This window comes from Acomys minous (assembly GCF_964271855.1).
Source record: "Acomys minous genome assembly, chromosome: 20".
Lineage (NCBI taxonomy): Eukaryota > Metazoa > Chordata > Mammalia > Rodentia > Muridae > Acomys > Acomys minous.
The window spans coordinates 7916843-7940547 of record NC_140502.1 but is presented as its reverse complement, the minus strand read 5'-3'; the positions used below and the strand labels follow the sequence as shown (position 1 = coordinate 7940547).

The 23705-nt window shown below is 37.3% G+C and overlaps 1 protein-coding gene across 1 annotated transcript; it reads right to left on the bottom strand.

Moving 5' to 3' along the window:
- Nucleotides 1-7934: 7934 nt before the first annotated feature.
- On the bottom strand, nucleotides 7935-18636 carry LOC311590882 (vomeronasal type-2 receptor 116-like; the record flags this gene model as incomplete). The annotated part of the gene is made up of 3 exons (XM_084770182.1): nucleotides 7935-8839; nucleotides 10969-11092; nucleotides 18499-18636. The coding sequence occupies 3 exons, from the start codon at nucleotides 18634-18636 to the stop codon at nucleotides 7935-7937; spliced, it is 1167 nt and encodes a 388-aa protein (XP_084626308.1).
- Nucleotides 18637-23705: the final 5069 nt, after the last annotated feature.

Below are 23705 nucleotides of genomic sequence, written 5' to 3'. Positions count from 1 at the left end.
TGATTCTTCCAATCCACGAACAAGGTAGATCCCGCCATCTTCTGATGTCATTTTCAATCTCTTTCTTCAGAGGTTTAAAGTTTTTTTTTCAAATAAATCCTTCACTTGCTTGGTTAGGGTTATTCCTAGATATTTTATATTGCTTGTGGCTATCGTGAAGGGAGTAATTTTTCTAATTTCTTCCTCTGCCTGTTTGTCATTTGTATATAGGAAAGCTACTGACTTTTTTGAGTTTATTTTGTATCCTGCCAATTTGCTGAAGGTGTTTATCAGCTGTAGGAGTTCTCTGGTGGAATTTTGGGGGTCACTTATATACACTATCATATCATCTGCAAATAGGGATAATTTTACTTCTTCCTTTCCCATTTGGATCCCCTTGATCTCCTTTTGATGTCTTACTGCTCTGGCTAGAACTTCAAGAACTATATTAAAGAGATATGGGGAAAGTGGGCAGCCTTGTCTGGTCCCTGATTTTAGAGGGATTTCCTTGAGTATCTCTCCATTTAATTTAATGTTGGGTATTGGTTTGCTGTATATAGCCTTTATTGTGTTTAGAAAAGTGCCTTGTATTCCCAATCTCTCCAGAACTTTAAACATAAATGGGTGTTGGATTTTGTCAAATGCTTTTTCTGCATCTAAAGAGATGATCATATTGTTTTTCTCTTTCAGTTGTTTCATATGGAGAAACAAAAAGCCCAGAATAGCAAAATCAATCCTATACAATAAAAGATCCGCTGGAGGAATCTCCATACCTGATCTCAAGTTGTACTATAGAGCAACAGTAATTAAAACAGCATGGTACTGGCACAGCAATAGGCTAGTGGATCAATGGAATCGAACTGAAGACCCAGAGATGAATCCACACACATTTGCTCACCTGATTTTCGACAAAGAAGCCAAATCCATTCAGTGGAAAAACGACAGCATCTTCAACAAATGGTGCTGGTCTAACTGGATGTCTACATGTAGAAAAATGAAATTAGACCCATATTTGTCACCATGCACAAAACTCAAGTCCAAGTGGATTAAAGACCTCAACCTAAAACCACAGACATTAACCCAGTTAGAGGAAAAAGTGGGGAAGAGTCTGGAACTCATAGGCACAGGAGACAACTTCCTGAACAGAACACCAACAGCCCAGGCCTTAACATCAACAATTAATAAATGGGACCTCATGAGGCTGAGAAGCTTCTGTAAGGAAGGTGACACTGTCAACAGAACAAAGCGACAGCCTACAGACTGGGAAAAGATCTTCACCGACTCTTCATCTGACAAAGGTCTAATATCCAAAATATATAAAGAACTTAAGAAATTAAACACCACCAAACCAAATAACCGAATTGAGAAATGGGGCGCAGAGCTAAACAGAGAATTCTCAACAGAGGAATATCAAATGGCTGAGAAACACTTAAAGAAATGCTCGACCTCCTTAGTCATCAGAGAAATACAAATCAAAACGACACTGAGATTCCATCTTACACCCATCAGAATGGCTAAGATCAATAACTCAACTGACACCTCATGCTGGCGAGGGTGTGGAGAAAGAGGAACACTCCTGCATTGCTGGTGGGAATGCAAACTAGTACAACCACTTTGGAAAGCTATCTGGTGCTATCTCAGAAAAATGGGAATAGGGCTTCCTCAAGACCCAGCTATTCCACTCCTTGGAATATACCCAGAGGATGTACTACTACACAACAGGGACATATGCTCAACCATGTTCATAGCTGCCTTATTCATAATAGCCAGAACTTGGAAACAACCTACGTGTCCCTCTATAGAAGAATGGATAAAGAAACTGTGGTACATTTACACTATGGAATACTACTCAGCTATTAAAAACAAGGAATTTCCAAAATTTGTGGACAAATGGATTGAACTAGAAATTGTCATAATGAGTGAGTTCACACAGAAGCAAAAAGAGCTAAATGGTATATACTCACTTATATCGAGACACTAGTCCAAGGTGTACGTCCCCATGAAAAACTGTACCTACCAGAATAGTGGGTAAGATGGGAGGACATCCTATTGAAACTTTAGGTGTGAGAAGCCTGGGAGAAAGAGGAAATAGAAGGATCCAGTGGGTCCTGGAAAACTACAGGCGAGTCTGGGCCCTGGGGCCCTCCGCAAACTGTGGCAACAGCCAAGGAAAAAATAGGCAGTAAAAACCTTGAACCCCTACCCGGACTAGCCGATGGACATTCTCCACTGTTGAGTGGAGAAGGAGATCTAACTTTCACACAAACTCTGGTGCCCCATATTTGAACATGTCCCTTGGACGGAGATGCCTGGTGGCACTCAGAGGAAAGATAATAGGTCACCAAGGAGAGACTTGATACCGTATGAGCATATTCAGGGGGAGGAGGTCCCCCTCAGACACAGACTTAGGGGAGGGGAGGGGAGTAGGGGGGAAGTGGGAGGAAGGGAGGAATGGGAGGATACATGGGATGGGCTAACAACTGAGATGTAATATATATAAATTAATAAAAATGTATTAAAAAAAACAATAAAAATATGTTTGTGTGAATACCACTAAAAACTATGTCACTAGATGTTTTTTTATATGATTCACAGTGAAACGTAAGTTATTGATTCAGGAGTGACACACTCTTGAGTCATGCTGTATCCAAAAATCATTCACCGGCTCACAAAATGGCAGATAATTTGCATGTTAAATATTGATCTTTAAATGTTAAACAAGATCTAGAAAGAATTTCAGATGTTTTGTATCATTTCAAGTATTAAATAAGATGTATCACTCCATTAACACCTACAATATTAATGAGAAACTAAGATAAATATTTGAGTTCAAACACATGATCTCCACCCTAGAACCTCAGTTCTCACAGATCAATAACCTTTGGTGACCCATTTCTTGAATTTCATCTTTAATTTTCAACATTGAATTTGGTCTTTTATATTCAAGTAATGTCTGTAAAGAATTCTTATACTGAGTATATTCGAAGTGAATAAGAATTAGCAAACAATCATGAATTTCATTGTAAATTCTTCCTATACCATTTTCCTGTTTATTTGAATAATATTCTTGGTTATACCCAAGAATCTGTATTTCCAGTGTGATGATGTTATTTTCTTCCCATCGACATCACTCGACATTCCATCCTTAATTCCTCTATGTCTTGGCAGTTCTGAAACAATACTTGTCCTACTTTATTTGTGTAAAAATGCATATGTCACACATGCACACCAACAAATACTTATACACATAGACTATTGAAAGTATAGTCGAAGAAACCTCTGAATTTCCCAAGTTTTACTGTGTAGCTTAACATGATGACAACACTTGCTGACAGTGATATTATTTTTCCAGGTTGAGCACAACCCCATCATTTATAGAGAGACCACCATGTACTTTTCATATGAATTCAAATAGGTGTAGAAAATATGGACCCAGTACTTGTATTTGTTCAGTTTTATCTTTGATTTTTTATTTCAGTCTTTTATGAATTAAATAGCAAATTTTTTGCATTTACATTAGTTAATTAAAAATAATGTGTATATTTATATCTTATATAGATATTTAATTAGCCTTTCAAAATTCTAAGAATGCATTGCAAGTAGAAAAATGACTATGTACATATGAAGGTAAAATCACACAAATTTGGATGACATGTCTTATTTATTTGCCCATCAGTTAAAAGGCATTAAATTTGATATCATATCTTGTATATTCTGAAATAAACATCACAGACAAGTGTCTTTCTGCTATGCTTACTTGCATACATACATAATTCATAAGAGGTTTGATATAGCAAAAATTATTCCTACATTTGCCAAATGAAGTAGATGTATCCTGTTTACCGCACTGGAGCCCTCAGTTGCAACTCACACTGCAAACATTTAAGGGAACTTTCACAGTTCCTCTATTTTCATTAACTTATTTGGTCATTATTTGTCTATCCATTCTCATCATGATGAGGGACACCCCTCCTGACTATTGTTTCATATTTTTATATCTAAACTAACATAATTTGAAGTTTTGTCAAATTAGATAAAAGTTAAAAATGTAATTCTGGATATGAGAAAATATGCACTAGGAGGTATGGAGTGATGACCCAGTCATTAAGAGCAGAGACTTCCTTACAGAGATCTAGGATTCTATCCCAAGTATCCATATAGAGCCTATAATCATTTATAAATTCAGTTCTAGAGGATTTGCTTACCTATTCAAAACTCTGTTCACTCAAAAGCAGAAGATAAATAAATTCTTTTTAACACAGAAGTATGTGTTAATATCTATTTAAAGCTATCAAAAGCTTTTATTTATGTTTTCTCACAGAGTCATTTTTAACAAAATTAATATAAAAACACAAAACAAAATATGTCACATCAAAGATGGACAAGGCAAAATAACAGAAGGATAAACACCCAAGAGAAGGCACAAGAATCAGATGTACACCCATTCACACACACACACAAAGACATACACACAGGTATTTTAACCCATATTAACCTGAAAGCTACACTATATGTGCAAATGATCTCGATTCAGACTATGTAGGACCTGTGATTTCAGCTTAAGCCTTTTTGAGTGCCTATGAGATTTGCTCAGTTGATTTAGAGGCCTTATGAAGGATATGGATTTTTGTTGATAGCTCTTTCAAGTTCTATAATTGAATTTTCTAGTCCAAGATTCATTACTCCATCTCCTGAATTCTCTTAGAGAACCTTGCCTCTATGCTACTTGTTTTCTTATCTAAGTTCTCTTGTTCCTGCCTTTCTTCTGTCTGTGCTTTTATGGTTGTTTCCATTATCATCTTCGGATCTTGAACTCATTTATTGGTTTCCTTCATCTGATTGTTTGCACTTTCCTGAACTTCTTCCAGTGCCTCTCAATGGGTTTCTTTAAGGTCTTCAAACTTTTTGGCAGCATCTTCCTGCATTTGTTTATGTGTTTTATTCATTTTCTCCATTATCATCTTCATTACTAAGGATTTGTGGTTATTTTATTGTGTTTCAATTGTATTTGAGATGTCAGGGTTGATTTCTTTGAGATAGCTATTATCTGGAGATGCCATATTGTTTTGGGATTTGTTATTTATATTTTTACACTGGACTTTAGTCATCTTGATGTCTCTGACATTGAGAGGTAGTTTCTTTTTTCCTTCTCTGGATCAGGCAGGTGAGCTGATTGCAGCTCCAGTGGATGTTACTACACCCCAAGATTACCCACTGGTTCGGAAGAGACTGGTGCCGTTGCTCTATACCCTAAGGATCTGTTTGAGGTAGTATAGATAAAGGTAATTAACCTACCTTTGGCTGGGATTTGAAAACTCTGCCCTCAGCCACTGGGTCTTTGGGAACCAAGGCTCAATGTACCTAGAGGTTTGGAACCCCTGCTGGCTTGTAATGGTTGGCTAGGATTTTGCATGATCCATCCAGGCCATGGGGCCTAGGTTGATTCCTGCTTGAGAGAGCATGTACTGCCCTCTGGCTTGTGGTAGTTAGCTGGGCTTCCACCAGATCCCTTCATGCTGGTCCATTCCCATCTGGGTGTGCACAGGCAATCCTGCTATATTGTGGCAGCTGGTCAGGCTCCACCATAGCTTGCAGGAATGGGTCCCTGGGTTGCTGCAGGTGGCTACGTTCAGACCCTTACTAGAGCATGGGAGGCCCTGCTGAACTGTGTTGGCTAGCTAGGCATTTGCAGGATCTCTTCAGGCCAGACAAGTTCTGCCAAACTGAGAAGAAACTGATGGGATGGATGGCTTGACTTTTGCATGCTCCATTCAGACCAGGGCTCCATAGAAGATTCAAGCTGAGTGTGTGGCTATGAAGCTGTAGCTTGGGTGCATGTCCACAGCCACATGGGCCCTCCTGTGGGCCCATTGTCCCTCTGTAGATGGGAAAAGATATCTGAGATCAGGTCTATCCCATATCCACACTCTCAAGTCTCCCTGTGCCCACTGGTTCTGATACTATTGTGTGTTCTAAACATCAGTCATAGAGGGAGAGAAAGGGTACAGATGAGGTAGGCACTCTCAGCTGCTTTTGGGCTTTGGATTTTGTGCCTGTGTGATCACCAGCACCTGGGGCTTTCTGTGAACTTATGGCTAGGTCTGATGTCAGGTGCACCTGTTTTCCTGAGATTTCCCTGGGCAAGCAGATCTGGAGGTCAGCACTTCACCAGCCACCCTTCAGTCTCAGATACCAAGGCCATGCTATAGAGCATGACTGCAGATCACCAGAGTAGGTACAGGTTCAGATTCTGGGGAATGGAATCCTGTCCTCCCTTGGCCTCTTGGAGGAAATGAGGTCAGACACACCTGTGGTCCAGACATTGTGGATCCATTTGACCTAAAGCTCTTCAGTTCTTGTGGTCTGTAGATCCAAGAAGGGTCCCTACTCTCCATCAGGCAGTGTTTGGCACCAACATTTTTGATCTTCCTGAAAAGCAGTATCCTTATGCAGAGTGTCTAAAGTATCCTCCTATAATATTCTTAGAGATTATACATATACATATATACATACATACACACACACACACACACACACACACACATATATATATATATATATATGTCAGTGTGTATGTGCATGTGTGTCTGTGTGTGTTTGTGTGTGTGTATGTTCATGTCTTGTTTTGTGCAGAGGTGAGTCCAGGTAATCATATAAGCCAGAAGAGGACATCTTATGCTTTGGAGCTATTCTATCATAGGGTTAATAACATAATTTTCAGGGTTGAGCAGTGAATCAGGCCTTATGAAAAAGCAGGAGATACAAAAGATTAGACACAAATCCTTATTCTTTAGTATGCTTTATGTTTATCAAACCATCACTCTTCCAAGTTTAAATCATCTACTTCCTTGGATTACATCAAGATTCCCTTACCATCCCCCTTAAGGAGGAAAATTGTTTTACCTTCATGCACAAACATGAGTTCACTCTCCCACAAACTTCCTAAATTTTTTAATCACCATTCCATTGGCATCAAAGTCATTCACCCAGATATTAAAAGAAGTTTGATTTTGTTTTGAACACTTTTTATTCTAAAGAACAAAAGAATATTTACACTGTACACTATGTCCCAATTGTTATAAATTGTGAAATAAGTAGATCAGTGCAAGATTATATGGACAACATAGACAACTCTAATAGGCATGATACTGCTATGCATCATCATTAGAGGAAGCAGTGAGCATCATTCTAAGAAGAGACAGATCATGCACTGTAGCCTAATATTTGGTGGTTATATACTAACTTTGTATTTGTGAGTTAGAATTCATTTACCAGTCAGACTACCTGGCACAAACCAAGACACAGGCCATGGACAGAGCCAACCACTGAGATTATTAATGATACTCTCCTATGCTTGTATACAGAAGCCTAACTGTGTTGTCCTCTGAGAGGCTCTGCCAAACACAGGTTGAAAACAAATGCTGAGACTCATATCCAAACATTGAGTGGTAATAGGACGTCTTGTAGAACAATGGGGAGGAAGGAGAAAGAGACTTTGAAGTGGCACAAGCTCCACAAAAAGACCAAAAGAGCCCGCTAACCAAGGCACTTAGTGGCTTGCTGAGACTGAGGCAGCAACCAAGTACCATGCATTACTGGACCTATGCCTCCTACACAGATGTAGATGATGGGCAGCTCAGGTTTCATGTGTGTCCTCTAGTAAGAAGTATAGGGTGAGTTGCTGACATGTATTGTGATACCAGATTTTTGTCTACTTCCTCCTTGTCGGACTATCTGTCTAGGCCCCAGGGGAAGAGGACATGTTATGTCCTGATGCAACTTGGAGAGGTGGGGTGCATAAGAAGGGGGTCTCCACTAATCTGAGGCATAGGGGAGAGGGGATGGAGAAAGGGAGGGAGGATGGGACTGGAAGGAGAGAAAGGATGGGATCTACAATCAGGATGTAAATTGAGTAAACAAATTAATTGAGCACAAAGTATTCATGAAATATGACTTTAGGGATATGATTTCTCCCTGATCTTTGGAAGAGAATTTTTGTCTGGCCTCAATAAAATGATGTAGCACTTGGGAACAAAGATGCATCCCAGCATCCCTGCACTGGAAGCCATGATGGAAAAAATCTCCACAGCCACCATGACCTTGCTCTTGGTGCTATGGTAGACAGGGAGGAAAGTGATCCACACAGTGCAAAACACCAGCATGCTGAATGTCAGGAACTTGGCTTCATTGAATGTGTCAGGCAGGTTCCTGGCCAAGAAAGCCAAAATGAAGCTTCCCAGGGCCAGGAAGCCTAAGTATCCTAGGACACAGTAAAATGCTATAACAGAACCCTTGTGGCAGACAATAATAATCTGGCCATGCTCAGAGTGTGCATCAGTTTTAACAGAGGGAGGAGAAGCTCCTAGCCAGATTGAACAGAGAATAATTTGGATGAGTGTACAGAGAGGAATGATGTAGTTAAGTGTTCCTGAAATCAGAATGAACCTCATCCTTCTTCCACGAGCTGTGACTTTGAAGGCCAGAACCACTGTGATTGTTTTGGCCAACACACTGGAAATAGCCACAGTGAATACAGTTCCAAATGTGATTTGCTGCAGGATACAGGAGACTGAGTTTGGACGGCCAATGAAGAGCAAGGAACAGAGGGAACAGAACATGAGTGATACGAGTAAGATGTAGCTGAGAGCACGGTTATTGGCATTCACAATGGCCGTGTCATTGTGCTTCAAAAATACCCCAAGAACCAGAGCTGTGAAGGCAGAGAAGCCCAAGGCAAGTAAGGCCAGAGCCATCCCCAAGGGGTCTTCAAAGCTCAGAAAGATCACAGCTTTGTGGATGCAATGATTCTGCTCTGTGTTGGCATACTGGTCCTCTGGGCACTTCACACACTGATCCATGTCTGAATGAGAAAGGAAAGATTTGTTTGTGCAGCTTCAGCAGTTTATTGACAATATATTTCAATAAGTCTGTTGTGAAAGCTTTGCAATGCCCCCATTTTATTGCTGATAATATAATTGAAGGACATTGCTGTACACCAATGATTCTATTTATTAATTCTTATTATTTATATTAGTGTGTCCAAATAAATGTATCAGATGTGCTGAAAAATTTAGTAATCATTTGGAAGAAGTAGGAATGTAAGTATGAGAAGTACAGTTTACCGGTATATAAATGTAATATAAAGGATTTAAAACTGTAGAAAATTGAAAATTATGATTAATATGTCCTTACTTATGTTCTAATCTGGCAGTATTGAGAAAAAATTCCTGAGTCTTGATCATGAGAAGCACTAGCTCTATCACTGAAGGTAGAAACCTCTCTACAGACTGAGCACTACAAAGCCCTTCATCTTGACTCCACCTTCATGGGAAGCATCCAGCACATTCCTACTTCCCTCATTTCAATCTCTTGAGACCCAGACTTTGTGACTATACTCTGAGGTTAATATATATATTGATAAGAAGCATGGGAAAAGTAAAATAAAAACCCACATACAAAAATGACCTAGATTTTTTTTTGTTTTTTGTTTTTTGTTTTGTTTTGTTTTGTTGGTTTTTTTCAGGTCAAGGTTTCTCTGTGTAGCCTTCACTGTCCTGGACTCGCTTTGTAGACCAGGCTGGCCTTGAACTCACAGAGATCCACCTGCCTCTGCCTCCCGAGTGCTGGGATTAAAGGCATGTGCCACCATGCCCAGCAAATGTTCTCACCAAAAAAAATCCTGAGTTCAGTTCCCAGAACCTGTGTGAGGTGTTTCACAACAGCTGCAAATTAATTGTAGAGGTACTAGTTGCCTCTCACCTACATCTGCCCTTATGTACACACACCAACACATCACACACACACACACACACACACACACACCTATAAATAATATTAACATTTTCTGTTTTGATGTAATTACCATTAGTTCTTATTCAGTTTTACATTTAAAACAATTTTATTACAGTTTGTTTAATAATTATGGATGTCATTTGAGCGCATAGATTTCAGAAGCTATTTCTGAGAGTTCTTTGCCTCCTCTTCCTCTATGGGTCCTGAGGATGAACTCCAGCTATCAGTCTTAGAGGCAAATGATTTAAATGTTGAGCCATGCTATTGGCCAGAAATGTCTTTTAAGAACTTAATTTCATTGCATAGTATGACAGGCAAATGTGGAAAAACTATTCATTGTCCATTTCTATCTAGCCAAATAAATATATAATCATTTTACTAAACTGGCTTTGTAGGTTGCAATAAAATGTTACTGTTTGTGACTAATTGTTTTCAGTACAAAAGCATTCTAATCTATTCTTTCATGAAATTATTAATTGGACTCTATTTATAAAATATTTGACATAAGACACCATGAACAATTATCCTCACACTCCTAGAAAAAATTACATCAGACATTTGAAAATGGGTGCGGGAATAACAATTGGGATATAATCAGAATAAATTAAAATAAAGAAGGGGGTAAAATAAAATGGGCCTCTACAAATCACACAAATTCGGTCTCATACTAAGCAGTTTCCGATAATTTTGCAAGTAATTTTTTATCTCTACACTAATTTTTCTAAGCATACAGACTTGCTTACTAACACCTCCATTACACAGTCCGTCAGATCTGGTGACATATTCTGTCCTCTGTTAGATTCTGTGCATATGCAGTGTACATAAACATATGTAGGGACACATATATGCATGCAAAAGAATAAATACACAGATTAAAACTTTGGGACTGGAATCTGTTATACGTTTAGTTATATGAGAAATTAATAACAAGGACAGATCTCACACAGAATGTGTTCACACTACAGTTAGATTTTGTTTCTTAGAGAAAATACGATGTGGCAGAAATTGAATCAAAATATACATCTAGGCAAAACGGTTTTTTTCTTGTTATGACATTGTTAGTGTTTGCATTCCTATGACTGATAACAGAGAAAAAGTTATATTTTATTTTTGAGGTTGCTTTTTAGACTCCTTCAGCATCCTTTTGTTGGTTGAGAGGATTATCAATGTAAAGTTACCACAGCAGCAAACACTCACTTGTTCCATTAGAAATTTCATTTTCCAGGCAGTGGATACAAATAAAACAGCAGGCTGACATTCCCTCCTGCCTGAATTTTCTGAATCCAGGACGACAGTCAGCACTACATACAGAGGTCACCATCTGAGGAAATAAAATTCATATTAAGTTTTACCTACTCCATTCATAGCAATATTATATTAGGATGTTGAGATATCAATAAGCTTATTTTATATACAGAAGCTGAGGTACCACATGTCAGTTAGCACTTTATATAATGCCAAACTTGTGAATATATTAAAACAAGTTGATGAAAAGTGGAGTTCTTTACCAAATTTTAGACACTGTGGAAACAGAATTTTAGTGTACTTTGTGCAGACACTACAGAGCTTGCTACCTGGTCTTCTTGTTGATTTACATCAAGCTGACACAAAGTCCAGTAAATAGATAGGGAACATGGAATGAACCTTTCCTGAGAAATTCTCCCTATCAGAATAGCCTGTCTTTCTAACACTAATGCATTTTACTACTTGGTATTCATTGTAGGCATGCCCAGTCTACTAAAGGGAATGCTCTTGCTAAGCAAGCATGTGTGAGAAATGACACAGGGCTCAAGGGCCTGTGCTTAATTTCAGTGTCCAAGGTCTTTCCTTGTCTTCCCTTGTCTATAACCCATGAGCCAAAGCAACCATTCCTCCTCACTTTGTCCTTGGCCAACGTTTAATCAAAGCAATGACTTAGCAAGATAGGACTAAAACACATCTAAAATGGGAAATATCTCAATTCTAAATTGTTATCCCATCCCTTGCATCCTAACGCTCCTCCATCCCTCTCACTTTCACCCTAGTGTCCTCCCCTATGTCTGTGATTGAGGGGGACCTTCTGCCCCTCTATAAGATCATAGAGTATCAAGTGTCTTTTTGAAATCCTGTTATCCTTCCTCTGAGTACCACCAGGCCTCCCCATCAAAGAAACCAGATTAAATTGGGGCACTAGAGTTCATGTAAAACTTAGTCCCTGCTCTACACTCCACTGTGGAAAATGCCCTGTCGATTCTCTAGATCTAGGATGGGCTTTGATGATTACTGCACATATTGTCCTTGCTTGGTGCCATAGTTTGAGCCGAACCCTGGGGCCCAGATCGGCCCATCATAATGTTTTTCTTGTAGGTTTCTAGGGCCCTCTGGATACTTCTATTTCTCCATTCTCCCATATTTCTCTCACCTAGAGCCCCAAGAGGATGTCTTCACATCTGTCTCATTTTCCTGATAAGTGAAGACTTCCATGAGACACTCCCCTTGGGCTAGTGTCCAATTATATGTGAGTATATATGACTTTAGTCATCAGGGAAATGCAAATCAAAACAACTCAGAGGTTCCATCTCACAACCATCAGAATGGCTAAGATCAAAAATTCAACTGATATCACATGCTGGTGGGGATGTGGAGAGAGGGGAAAACTTCTTTATTGCTGGTGGGCATGCAAACTTGAACAACCACTTTGGAAATCTATCTCAGAAAATTGAGATCCAGCAATTCCACTCATTGGAATATACGTAGAAGATGCTCTAGCACACAAGGGCATATCCTCAACCATGTTCATAGCAGCCTTCTTCATAATAGCCAGAACCTGGGAAAAGTCTAAGTAGTTCTTAGTAGAAACATGAGTAAAGAAAGTGTGATACATCTACACTATAGAATACTTCTCAGCTATTAAAAACAAGGAATTCCCAAAATATGTGGACAAATGGAAGGAACTAGAAATGATCATACTGAGTAAGTTAACCGGAAGCAGAAAGACTCAAATGGTATATACTCACTTATAATTGGACATTTTCTCTGTTTTTAAAATATATTGTCACAGTTATATTGGCACATGGAAATATTACTTTATTGAAGAAATTTATTCAGGTTAAATCTCATTTTTATCCCCTCACTTGTATCTTTCAATTCCCCATCCCTCCCACTTTCATCCTATTCCTCTCTCCCAGGTTTGTGACAGAAAGGGACCTTCCTCTCTACTATAAGATAACAGTCCCAGGCTGGAGAGATGGCTCAATGGTTAAGAGCACTGCCTGCTCTTCTAAAGGACCTAGGTTCAATTCCCAGCACCCACATGGCAGCTCACAACCGTCTGTAACTCCAAGATCTGAAACCAACGCACATAAATTAAGAAAATTAAAAATAAAAATTAAAGAAAATAAAGATCACAGCCTATCAGGTCTTTTCCTGGGAGCCTGCTTACTTTTCTTCTGAGCATGAACAGGTCTCCCCACCAAGAGGAAGTGGTCAAGTAGGGGATACAGAGTTCATGACTGAGTCAGTCCCTGCTATCCACACAGTTGTGGAGGTTGTGGTGTCCATCGGCTAGATCTGGATAGGGGTTCTAGGTTTACTACATGCATTGTCCTTTGTTGGTACAGTATTTTTAGCTGACCCGCCTGGGTCCAGATCTGCCAGCCTTAATTGTCTTCTTGTTGATTTCTAGGACACGCTGGGTCTTTCTATTTCACCATTCATCCTTACCTCTCTCACCTAGAGTACCAATAGGAAGTCCCAGTATCTATCAAAATCTCTGGCTATGCACTTGGTAAGATTTTAATGACCATTTTAAAGAATAGTGGAGACTGGATATTCCTGCCCTATTTCTGTGCAATATGTTAAGGAGTGGTCTCTATGTCTCACTGCCAGCCTTGGATTAGCTATCTAGTCCAAAGTGGTCACATATCAACAGAGAATCTTCTAAATCTGCCAACAAACTGTTTGTTTTAAAACATGGGCCACACATACCTGGCTTCATTCTTAGTTTAATTGAAAATTTTTTTATATTTTCCCCTCCATCTAGTACAAAGCTTTCAGTCAGCTTGCCATAAAATATTTATTCTATCAAGATATTACCTGTTCTTTGTATTCTGACATGTTTCTCTTTTTACTCTGAAGAGATAATGGACTTTATAATAAATTTATGAATATTTTTTATAATCATATAATTCCATCTTAGAGTGTATTTACATGACTTATCTCATTTAACTGTATTTTTTTATTCAGACTTGCATATCTGAGTGAAACACACTTGGGTGTAGAGAACAAACATTTTGGTGTGTTGTTGAACTGTCTTGATAGGTGCTTATGTAAGAATTAATCCATCCATGTCCATAAAAGTGAATGTTTTCATGGATTTTCTTTGTTTGTTTCTTTGTTTCCACTTCATAAGGATGTATCACCCACATTTTTATAGAAGGATTCCATTCAGGTTAAAAATAACATTTTTACCATGGAAGTAACAAAACATTTTTGGGGTGTTGTTGTTGTCTTATTGAACCAATCTTGTTGTCTATGGATTTTTATTAGAGAATGTGATCATTAACAATAAATTATTATTGTAGATTATTTGGCGAATATTGTCTACTTGTTGATAGTGTAGTATTTGATCTTTTTCTAATAGCTGCTTTTTGTCTGGAGCTTAGTGCTTTCTATCTGTTCCTTTGATCCTTGCATTCATCATGTGAAGTGGTTCAACTAGCATCTTTCATGGTAATTTTTCTGTGCTTATAAATTCCTGTGATTGTGTCTATTATTGAATTCTGCTCTGTATCCTTCTATTATGAGGAATAACTTTTCTGTTTTAGTTACTGTGGTTGGCTGTTAAATGTTTGAAATACATCACTCTTACTCTCCTCCTGTAAGAATGTCCATAGTGACATTGACTGATATACAGATGGGAATTTGCTATGACAGAGTCTTCTGTACTTCAGCCTTCAAAGTAATGTCTTTGTTACAAAATAAATTTAAAGTTAAATATGCCAAGGTGTGTTCATTTAGTGATCTTAAATGTTTGCTATATAAATGACTGTTCTATCTCGATGGGCAAACATCTCACTTGAAATTTATGATTACATTATACTGGATATAGTGTTGATGATTTGAGTGGGTCCTTCTTTTCCCCTTGTGACTCTGGACTGTAAATCTATTCTTTTAATCAGGAACCCTCAAGTCTCCTATATTTTGACTCTTATGTTTTGTTTTACTCTTGTTATAGTCTGAATTTTCTAATATTATGCCTAACATTCTAGCTTTGCCATCCTGTCTTTATCTCGAACTATTGTCTTGCTGAGATTTTTTAATTAAGAATTTTATTTCATTTATTTTATTTTTTCTTTACATATTTTCGGTTTGAATATTTTTATTATTTTGTACTTTCATGGAATTCCTTTTTCTCATGCTTTTTCAGTGACTTATTTTATGTTAGGTTTTGTGATCCCTTTTATCATTCCCAAGGTAATTTATGTCACTTCTTCTCACTTTTCATAGAACATTCAAATAATCATTCTTTGAATCATATATTAAGCATATCACTGAACATACTCTCATTTAAGACTATGACTGTCACATTTTGAGCTAGGTAGATTTGATATCATCATTTTTATGTTTGTTAGTTAGCATGTATCATCATATGCATTACTGGGAGCAGAACAATGGGTCTATTTTTTTTAGTATTGAGTATTATTCCGGTGCATGTTTTTGTAATACTCAATCAAGCTGTGTTTAGAACACACGTGATATTTCACTGCTGCCTTTTAATACATATGTATTTCAGTAGCTAAACTTCAGATCCTGTGTTCCTATACATAACAATGATTCCCCGTATCAATCTGAGAAGGACTATTAACTGCAAATGCCAGAGTACATGAGCAACCAGAATTCCTGGACTTAACATCTTTAAATTTTAAACAACTTTGTGCTTGTATAGTTCGAATAGAATACCCTAAAAGAAACCACTTCAGAATTCACACCTATAACATACCCTGAAGATATGATGGAATTTTTTATTCACAAATTTCTGCACAGCAAAAATATATTACTACCAATACCTCCAAACACAGAGAAGGAAACTAGATACTACTTCCTTAGTTTGAATGAACTATACAACAATTAAGAGGACCAAGCAAGGATACTGTAGTGAACTGTTTCTTTACATGTCATAATTTAGAGCTGAGTCATGGAAAAACTGTGAATAACAATTGATTTCTTGCACCCGTTTTGCATATCTAGCTGTCTGACATTACCATGAATATGCATCACCCTTCTAATGTCCATATATACCACATACACCAGTGTTGCATGGGCATATATCCAGACAGAAAACCAATAACATATAAAAAGGAAATAAAATACAAAGTAATAATTCATAGAACATTTAATATGTATCAAAAATTATGAATTTCTGATTAGAAGGGTTGACAATTTAGAGACTCTGTGTCAGAGGTTTAAGCAAACATATAAAATAAAACTGTTGCTTTCTCATTGAACATGTCCCCCTGATGGGGTACCTTATCACCTCACAGAAGAAGAGTATGCAGGCAGTCCTTATGATGCTTGATAGGCTGGGGTCAGTGAGTAGGGGAGAAGGGTTCCCCTCTCTGAGGACTAGAGAAGGGGCATAGGGGGAAGGAGGAGAGAGGATGTGCCTGGAAGGGCACAAGGGATGGGGCTAGGGCTGGAATGTAACATAAATAAAATAAAAAATTAATATAAGAAAATAATTAAAATTAAAAGACATGATGAGTTTGTTTTCTAATGCCTTTGGATTTTTAATTTACTACATCATTACACTTAGCCTCAGTCTCTTTAACTTTTTTTTATCACAAATTCATAATAAGTGAGGAAATCACTATATGGTAATAATAATGGTACCATGAGTCTATTGCTCACTTTTCTGGAAATATTATAATAAGTGGTCAAAAGTTGTTTCATATTCCTATTAAAAAACAAAACCCACAGTTCTTTGATAGTAAAATACAGTGTAACTATTGCATGAACTCCTCAAAGGACTAACAAAAGGTCACATAAGAAATAGGAAAATAAGAAACGTAACATAGGAGACTAGAAGTAGGTTCCTTATGTGACAATTTATTTCATTTCACTAATTTATAAAAAAGCATAAATGGACCAACTAAACACACAGTGTTTACTGGTATGGAATGGAAATCAGTACAGTTCTTTCAACCCACCTGTCGACTTCCTGTGGCCCACTCTAGCATGTCTTCAGATAAATGCAGCTGTTGACCAGTTGGAAAATCTAGGCTAAACTTTCCTATCTTCACCTTAAGTTCAAAATCATGTGGGAGATTCCAAATGTAGAAAATGTCATACTCTTTCTGAACTTTTTCTTTCTTGTTTATGGTCACTTTGTCTCCATTAGGTCTAGTGAAGTGGGTCTTTCTCATCAAGGAGTGCATCTGAAAAACAGACAGTATAATATACTCCATATGCCCTTTATGTTGGAGAAAATGTATAATGATTGTATCTGAAAAGCAAGTTTATTGAAGGGATCAGGTAGAAATTTTCAATGAAATCAATATGATATATTAATTTGTCATAATGTTTGCATAATTTTAGTTTGCTGAAAGGAAACTAAGAAACACAAGATTAGAAAAACACATATACATCAAACATACATGTGCAACACACAAACACACACAAGGATCTGCAAAAGAGAGAGCCACATCTATATAGAGATATTCACATAATATAGCCACATATTTGTTTACACACACCTTAACATACATGTCCAGACACACATCAGAGCATACAGGCACAGACAAACATATACACCCAAAAAGACACACAAGTACAGACATATACCAAACACATACATAGACACACACATGCACAGACAAATACACAAAGGGAGACATAATGAGATACAAACATTCACATAGAGAGACATTGACACCAAAACACATTTATGCTCACAATATCAAGGAGATACAGACAAAAACACACACAGAGCAAGAGATATATACATATGTGCAATCCAATATACAGAAACACAGTACACACAGACACATGCACTGACAAATACAATCAGAAACATTCACATAACCAGAAACAAACACAAAATGTGCATTGAAACACATATAACTTATGCTCACTTCTACAAAAAGACAGATAGTCAGATGGACAGAAACACACAAACACATAAACACATACACACAAGTGCACACACATTTGTGCACACACATAAACAGAGATATATACACAGACACACAGAAACACACATAGAAACACAAATACAGTCAGAAAAATGAGTGTGTGTGTGTAATAAACTGATTCGCAGAACTCTTTCTGTGTAATTACACTAAGCCTTTGGGGAAGGTGAACAGAGACTACATTTGGGGAGAATCAATTGAGAAAACAATCCCCTGAACTTATTACCTCAATTTTCAGAATTAATGAACAAACATTCATCTCTTCATCATGGTAACAATTAATGAGAAGAGACTATCTCTCCAGTATTAGAACAGGAATGATTATATTCAGTTGCTCTGTTACAGAGTCACTTATTTTCACTGATAAATGGTGTCTTTCATTCCAAGACCTATGTATTAAATTCTACACAAAGCTCTAGATTCATTGTGACAGCATAAAAACATTTAGAAACCTAGGTTTTGGGGAAACCATCCTAGTTGGCTCAGTTAATCATCTGAGAGACTCTGAAAAACTATGACATTGATAATATCATGTATAATCCACTAGAAGAAACCCTACCTTTGAGCAGCTATGATCACGTTTTTTCTCATTGTCAATTGGCTGATTTTCTACCTCTTGAAGAAGCATCTCACGAAAGACATGGGCCAAAACATATGCAGCATTGTATATGTCATAAATGCTATCACTGAGGGCCATGTCAAAAGTCTGTGCCATTAGCCATTCTGATATGGCATTGGATGAGCAGTTCTTCATTGTCTTACAGTTAGATCCTAAGGATTCACAGTTAAAGTTCATCCAGCCCTGGCTTGCCAGGTATTTATCTGAGTATTTGAGAGGGTTCAATATCTGGACAAAATTTTTTAAACCTGAAATCTTACCATGGTGGTGTTCAAAAGTAAGAGTCCCATGGAATGGGTCAAGTGTGAGATCTCTCTTACTTGTAGGAACATCCCACTGTGAGGTGGTGATCCATGTTCTTTGTATACCTAGAGATTCCCACATTCTAAAGGCCACAGCAAGAGTACTGTCTGTGTCACCATAAAGGATAACAACATCTGTGGATGATGTCATGATTTGGTTATAATACATGTCAGCTTTTGACATGTATACTTCCATGTTCACTGAGATCATGTTCACAAAGGCAAAGCAGACTATATTCTTTTCCATTTCTCTTTTCAAATCTGAGAGAAGTTGTGTACCCTGTTCATTGTCAGAGATGGCCAGCCCTACCCAGTTGCAGTTTAAATAAAGTAAGAAGGCAACGAGGGCCATGGCAAGAGATGTATCCTCATGGGCCATCTGATAAATATAGAAAAATTGTACAAGGTCATTCAGGAGAGGCTTGAAAGGCCCATAAGTATGATCGAGGACCTAGTACACAAGGAACAGCATGAGGTAGCATGTACTTTTTAGAACTTGTAAACACATTTTATCTGTAAAAAGTTCTAGAAATCCCCCTTACCTGTTACTTCTCCTCTTATCCCCATTTCACTCAGAGAAATTCCAGATCCCCAACAAGTATCTGAATAACACCATTGAACTACCAGTCTGACATAAGGACAGTAAGACCAGTCTCCTCTTTACACCCTTTTGTGCATCTTATCAAAGGCACCAATGGAGACACAATTTCATTACATTTTAACCACACAAAAATCTCACCTGCTGAGGTTCACGGCTGTACATGAAGGTGTGATATAGTACAGATGCTTCCCAGTTTCATCCTGTAAGAAGTACTGTACAACCGACACCTTTGGTACAGTCATAATTAGGATGAGTCAATTTAGTTGGTAGAGAAATATAAATGAGATCTTTTACTAGTGACTCATTTAGACAATTTGGTACTCGAAATATTAAAGACATATTTTGTAGAAGATGAGAGGTTCTATTTATTTTATCCAAGGAAAAAGCCAAAACCAGAGGAAACAAGCTTTCAGCTGGTGCTCTGTAAAATGATACAATATTTATTATGTACAGAAGTATACACATAATCATTGGCAATCAATACAATGACTATCCTGTACTTGAAGATATTGTCTTTATCCCTATGTTTGGGACAAGTATCCCATGTAATAAGGTTTGAAAATATAAAAATATGGAATATTATAACACCTATAAAATTTCATGTGAGTTCATCTACACAAAACATGCATATTCCATGGAAAGCTTTTTCATCTGTGGTTATTGAGTACTTGCTCAGAAGGTAAAGACAAGGCCACAGGTTTTGACCAAGCTGCAAACCTGATCATGCATTCATTTATTACTTATAGAGAAATATGAAAATTACACATGCTGTTTGAGCCTCTGAGTTTCTGGTATTTCCATATGAAATTAACTGAATTGGCTAAGGTAGTGAAAGAGTGACTGATGAGTGCACACGAGTGTTTCTGGGGCAATATTTGGTACCTGTACTAACAATAAATTATAATTAGTTGGAAATATATCATATTCTTCTCTATCCATCTTCATATTGTGGTTTTTCTTTTTAGATTATTTTTCTTAGAGAGCATCTTTTACTGATTTATTTTCAAATACATTCACACACAGGAGATGCATATTTAAATAGATGTATGTCTAACTTTGGAAATAAATCTGTTTCTTTATCAGAAAACTGGTAAAAGTTTAACCTCCAGACATAGCTATACTATACCTGGACATATACCCTATGACACTTGCTCAATTATGTTCATAACAGCATTAATCATATTAGCTAGAATCCAGAAAAAAATGATGTCACTCAAACAATGGAGAATAAACAATGAAATACTACTCCGATATAAAACAAAGAAAATCACAAATTTTTCAGGCAAGTAAACAAGAAAACCTCTGCTGAGTATGAAAACCCAGAATAACAAAAACACACATGGATGTATTTACTTAGCCATATAGTACAGGATTAAAAAATACTAGAATTACAGACCCAAAGATAATGAGTAAGAAGGACGAACCCAGACAAGATACTTTATTCTAACTCAGAAAATGAAATATAATAGATGGCAGAAGAAGTTGAAGATAAGGACAATGTAGGAGAGAGAGCTCAGATAGAAATGAGGGTGGATGTCAGACCTGGGGAGAGCTGATGCAGCAGGTCAGAGGGCCTGAACAGTAAGAATAAGGCAGGGGTGGAGATATCTCTCTGACAAGATGGATAAATGAGACAGTTCTGGGACAATATGGTGGTGACTCAGTTGAGAGGACACCCTCTAACCAGACAGAACTCCTAATGGAGAGAGAGGAATACCAATCAATCCACAAGAATTATGACTCAAAATTTACCTTTCCTATAAGATATGCATGGATAAAAATAGAACAAAGCTTTAGGGAATGTCCAAGCAATGCCTGGCCCAAACTGAGCCTCAGAACACAGGAGAGAGACAACCTCTGACACTATTATTGATACTCTGCTGTGCTTTCAGACAGGAGCCTGGCATAGATGTCCCCTGAGGGTTCCAGACATCAGTGAATCAAAACAGATGCTGAGAATCAAAACAAAATATTAGACAAAAAGTGTTGGGATTCTCATAGAAAAGTAGAGGGAAGTATAGAAGGAAGAAGAACTAACACGAACTGCACAAGAAAATCAACTGTCAATTTATCAGGGCACAGTTGGAGTTGTGGAGACTCAATCACTGACCAAGGATCCTCAAGAGACTGGACCTAGGACCCCTAAACAGCTGTAGGTGATATGTAGTTCAGGCTTAGTGTGGGTCCCCTAGTAAGAGAAACTGGGACTGTCTATGACATGGACTCTGTTGCCTGTCTTTTTACTCTCTTTCCCTTGGTGTTGCTTCTATTTCAGGCCACATTGGAAAAGTACACACTCAGTCCTGATATGATTCATGAGTTGAGGTGACTTAGTCCGGGGCTCCCCTTCTTTGAATAACAGAGAATGCACATGGAGTAGATGGAGAAAGCATGTGACAAGGAGTAGAGGAGGGAGGGGCCATGATCAGTATGTAAAATACATGAATAAATATATTATTTTAAACTGATGTATGCTTGTATGTGTCTGGATGTATGGACCTAAGCAATGCTCTTTTAAATTGAGGTTTTTTTATTCGCTTTATGGGAAAAAATCACTCCTGTCTCTTGCTAGTTATTTCCTACCATCTGAAAAATAAGTATCAAATATAATCCTTCACTTGGAATGATTCACTCATATTTAAATACAATTAGATTTTCATTTGGAAATTGAACCTTTTAGTTATCTTTGTCCATACAAATAGCTCATTTGAAAATACCCTTTATACAGCATAGAAAAAAATGCCTTTGGAAATTTCAGTAAAACACATTAGAAAGTTGATACTTGAACTTGTGTGACACAAACACTAACTCTTGCATGCTAAACATAAACAGCATCAATTACTTGAGCTACCAGAGTGGCATAGTAGTATAAAGTGCTTGCTGTGCTTCGAAACAACAGTCAGAAATCCACAAAGTAAAAATGTGTAGAGTATCCACATGGAAAATTATGCAATTATACTTAGTAAAATTACTGAAAGAGAAATGTAAGTAGTAACTGTGATTAAATTGTAGGAGAATAAACAGCTTAGACATAAAAAGAAGTCACATATTTCTTAACGAACTGTACAGATGAGCTACTAGGAAACTTCTCTATTTCTGTTCTCAAGCACTATCAACTATATACGCCACAAATGTAACTTAGTCAACTGACAAGGGAAGAAGGAGTCACCACTATTAGTGATACTCTGTCTTCTCAAACATAAATTTACAACCTAAGCATTCTTTCTTTGTGCAAAAACATATTTTGACCAGTTATACTAGCAGAACCCTAGCATCTTACTAAGAATGAGGAACATCTAGAAATTGCAGTAAGATTTGTTTGTGCCAATATTATATGTTTGTAAAATAGTAACCCATACTTTAAATCTTTCTGATATCATTTTAAGAAACAGGGAAAATATTAAGTTGGAATATAAGAATTTTTTGTTTCTCTTTATGGGAAGAATAATTTCTCCTGTTTCCTCTTAGTCACTTCATATGATCTGAAAAACAAACATCAGAAACACTCCTTCATTCTGAATGATTCACTCAGATTTAAATGTAATTAATTTTCCACTTAGAATTTTACCTTTGTGTTATCTTTGTCTACAAAATAGCCCCTTTTAGAATGCTCTTTATTACCACACAGAAAATTGCCATCGAAAATTTCAGTACCACACAATAGGAATTTGAGACTAGAATTTGTGTGACTCAAACACTAACTTATGAATGCTAAACATTAGAAACCCAGTTACTTGAACTCAGAGTAGCCTAGTAGTATAAAGTGATGTTCTTAAAAACAACTATCAGAAATCCATAAAGACAAAATGTATACAGTAACCACATGGTAAAATGTGCAATGATGCTTAGTAAAATTACTGAAAGAGAAACATAATTGGCAAATGTGATACAAGTATCAGAAAAAGAACAACTTAGACTTAAAAATAAAGACATAATTCTTTTTTATTTTTATTATTATTATTATTATTATTATTATTAATTCATTCATTCATTCCTATTACATCTCAAATATTATCCCATTCCTTGTATCCTCACATTCCTCCCTCGCACTTTCATGCTATTTTCCTCTCCTATAACTATGACTGAGGGGGACCTCCTCCACCTTTATGTGATCATGGGGTATAAAGGCTAATTAAGGTAGCCTGCTGTCCTTCCCCTGAGTACCACCGAGCCTTCCCATAATGGGGAAATGGTCAAATATGGGGCATCAGAGTTCAAGTGAAAGTTATTCCCCACTCATCACT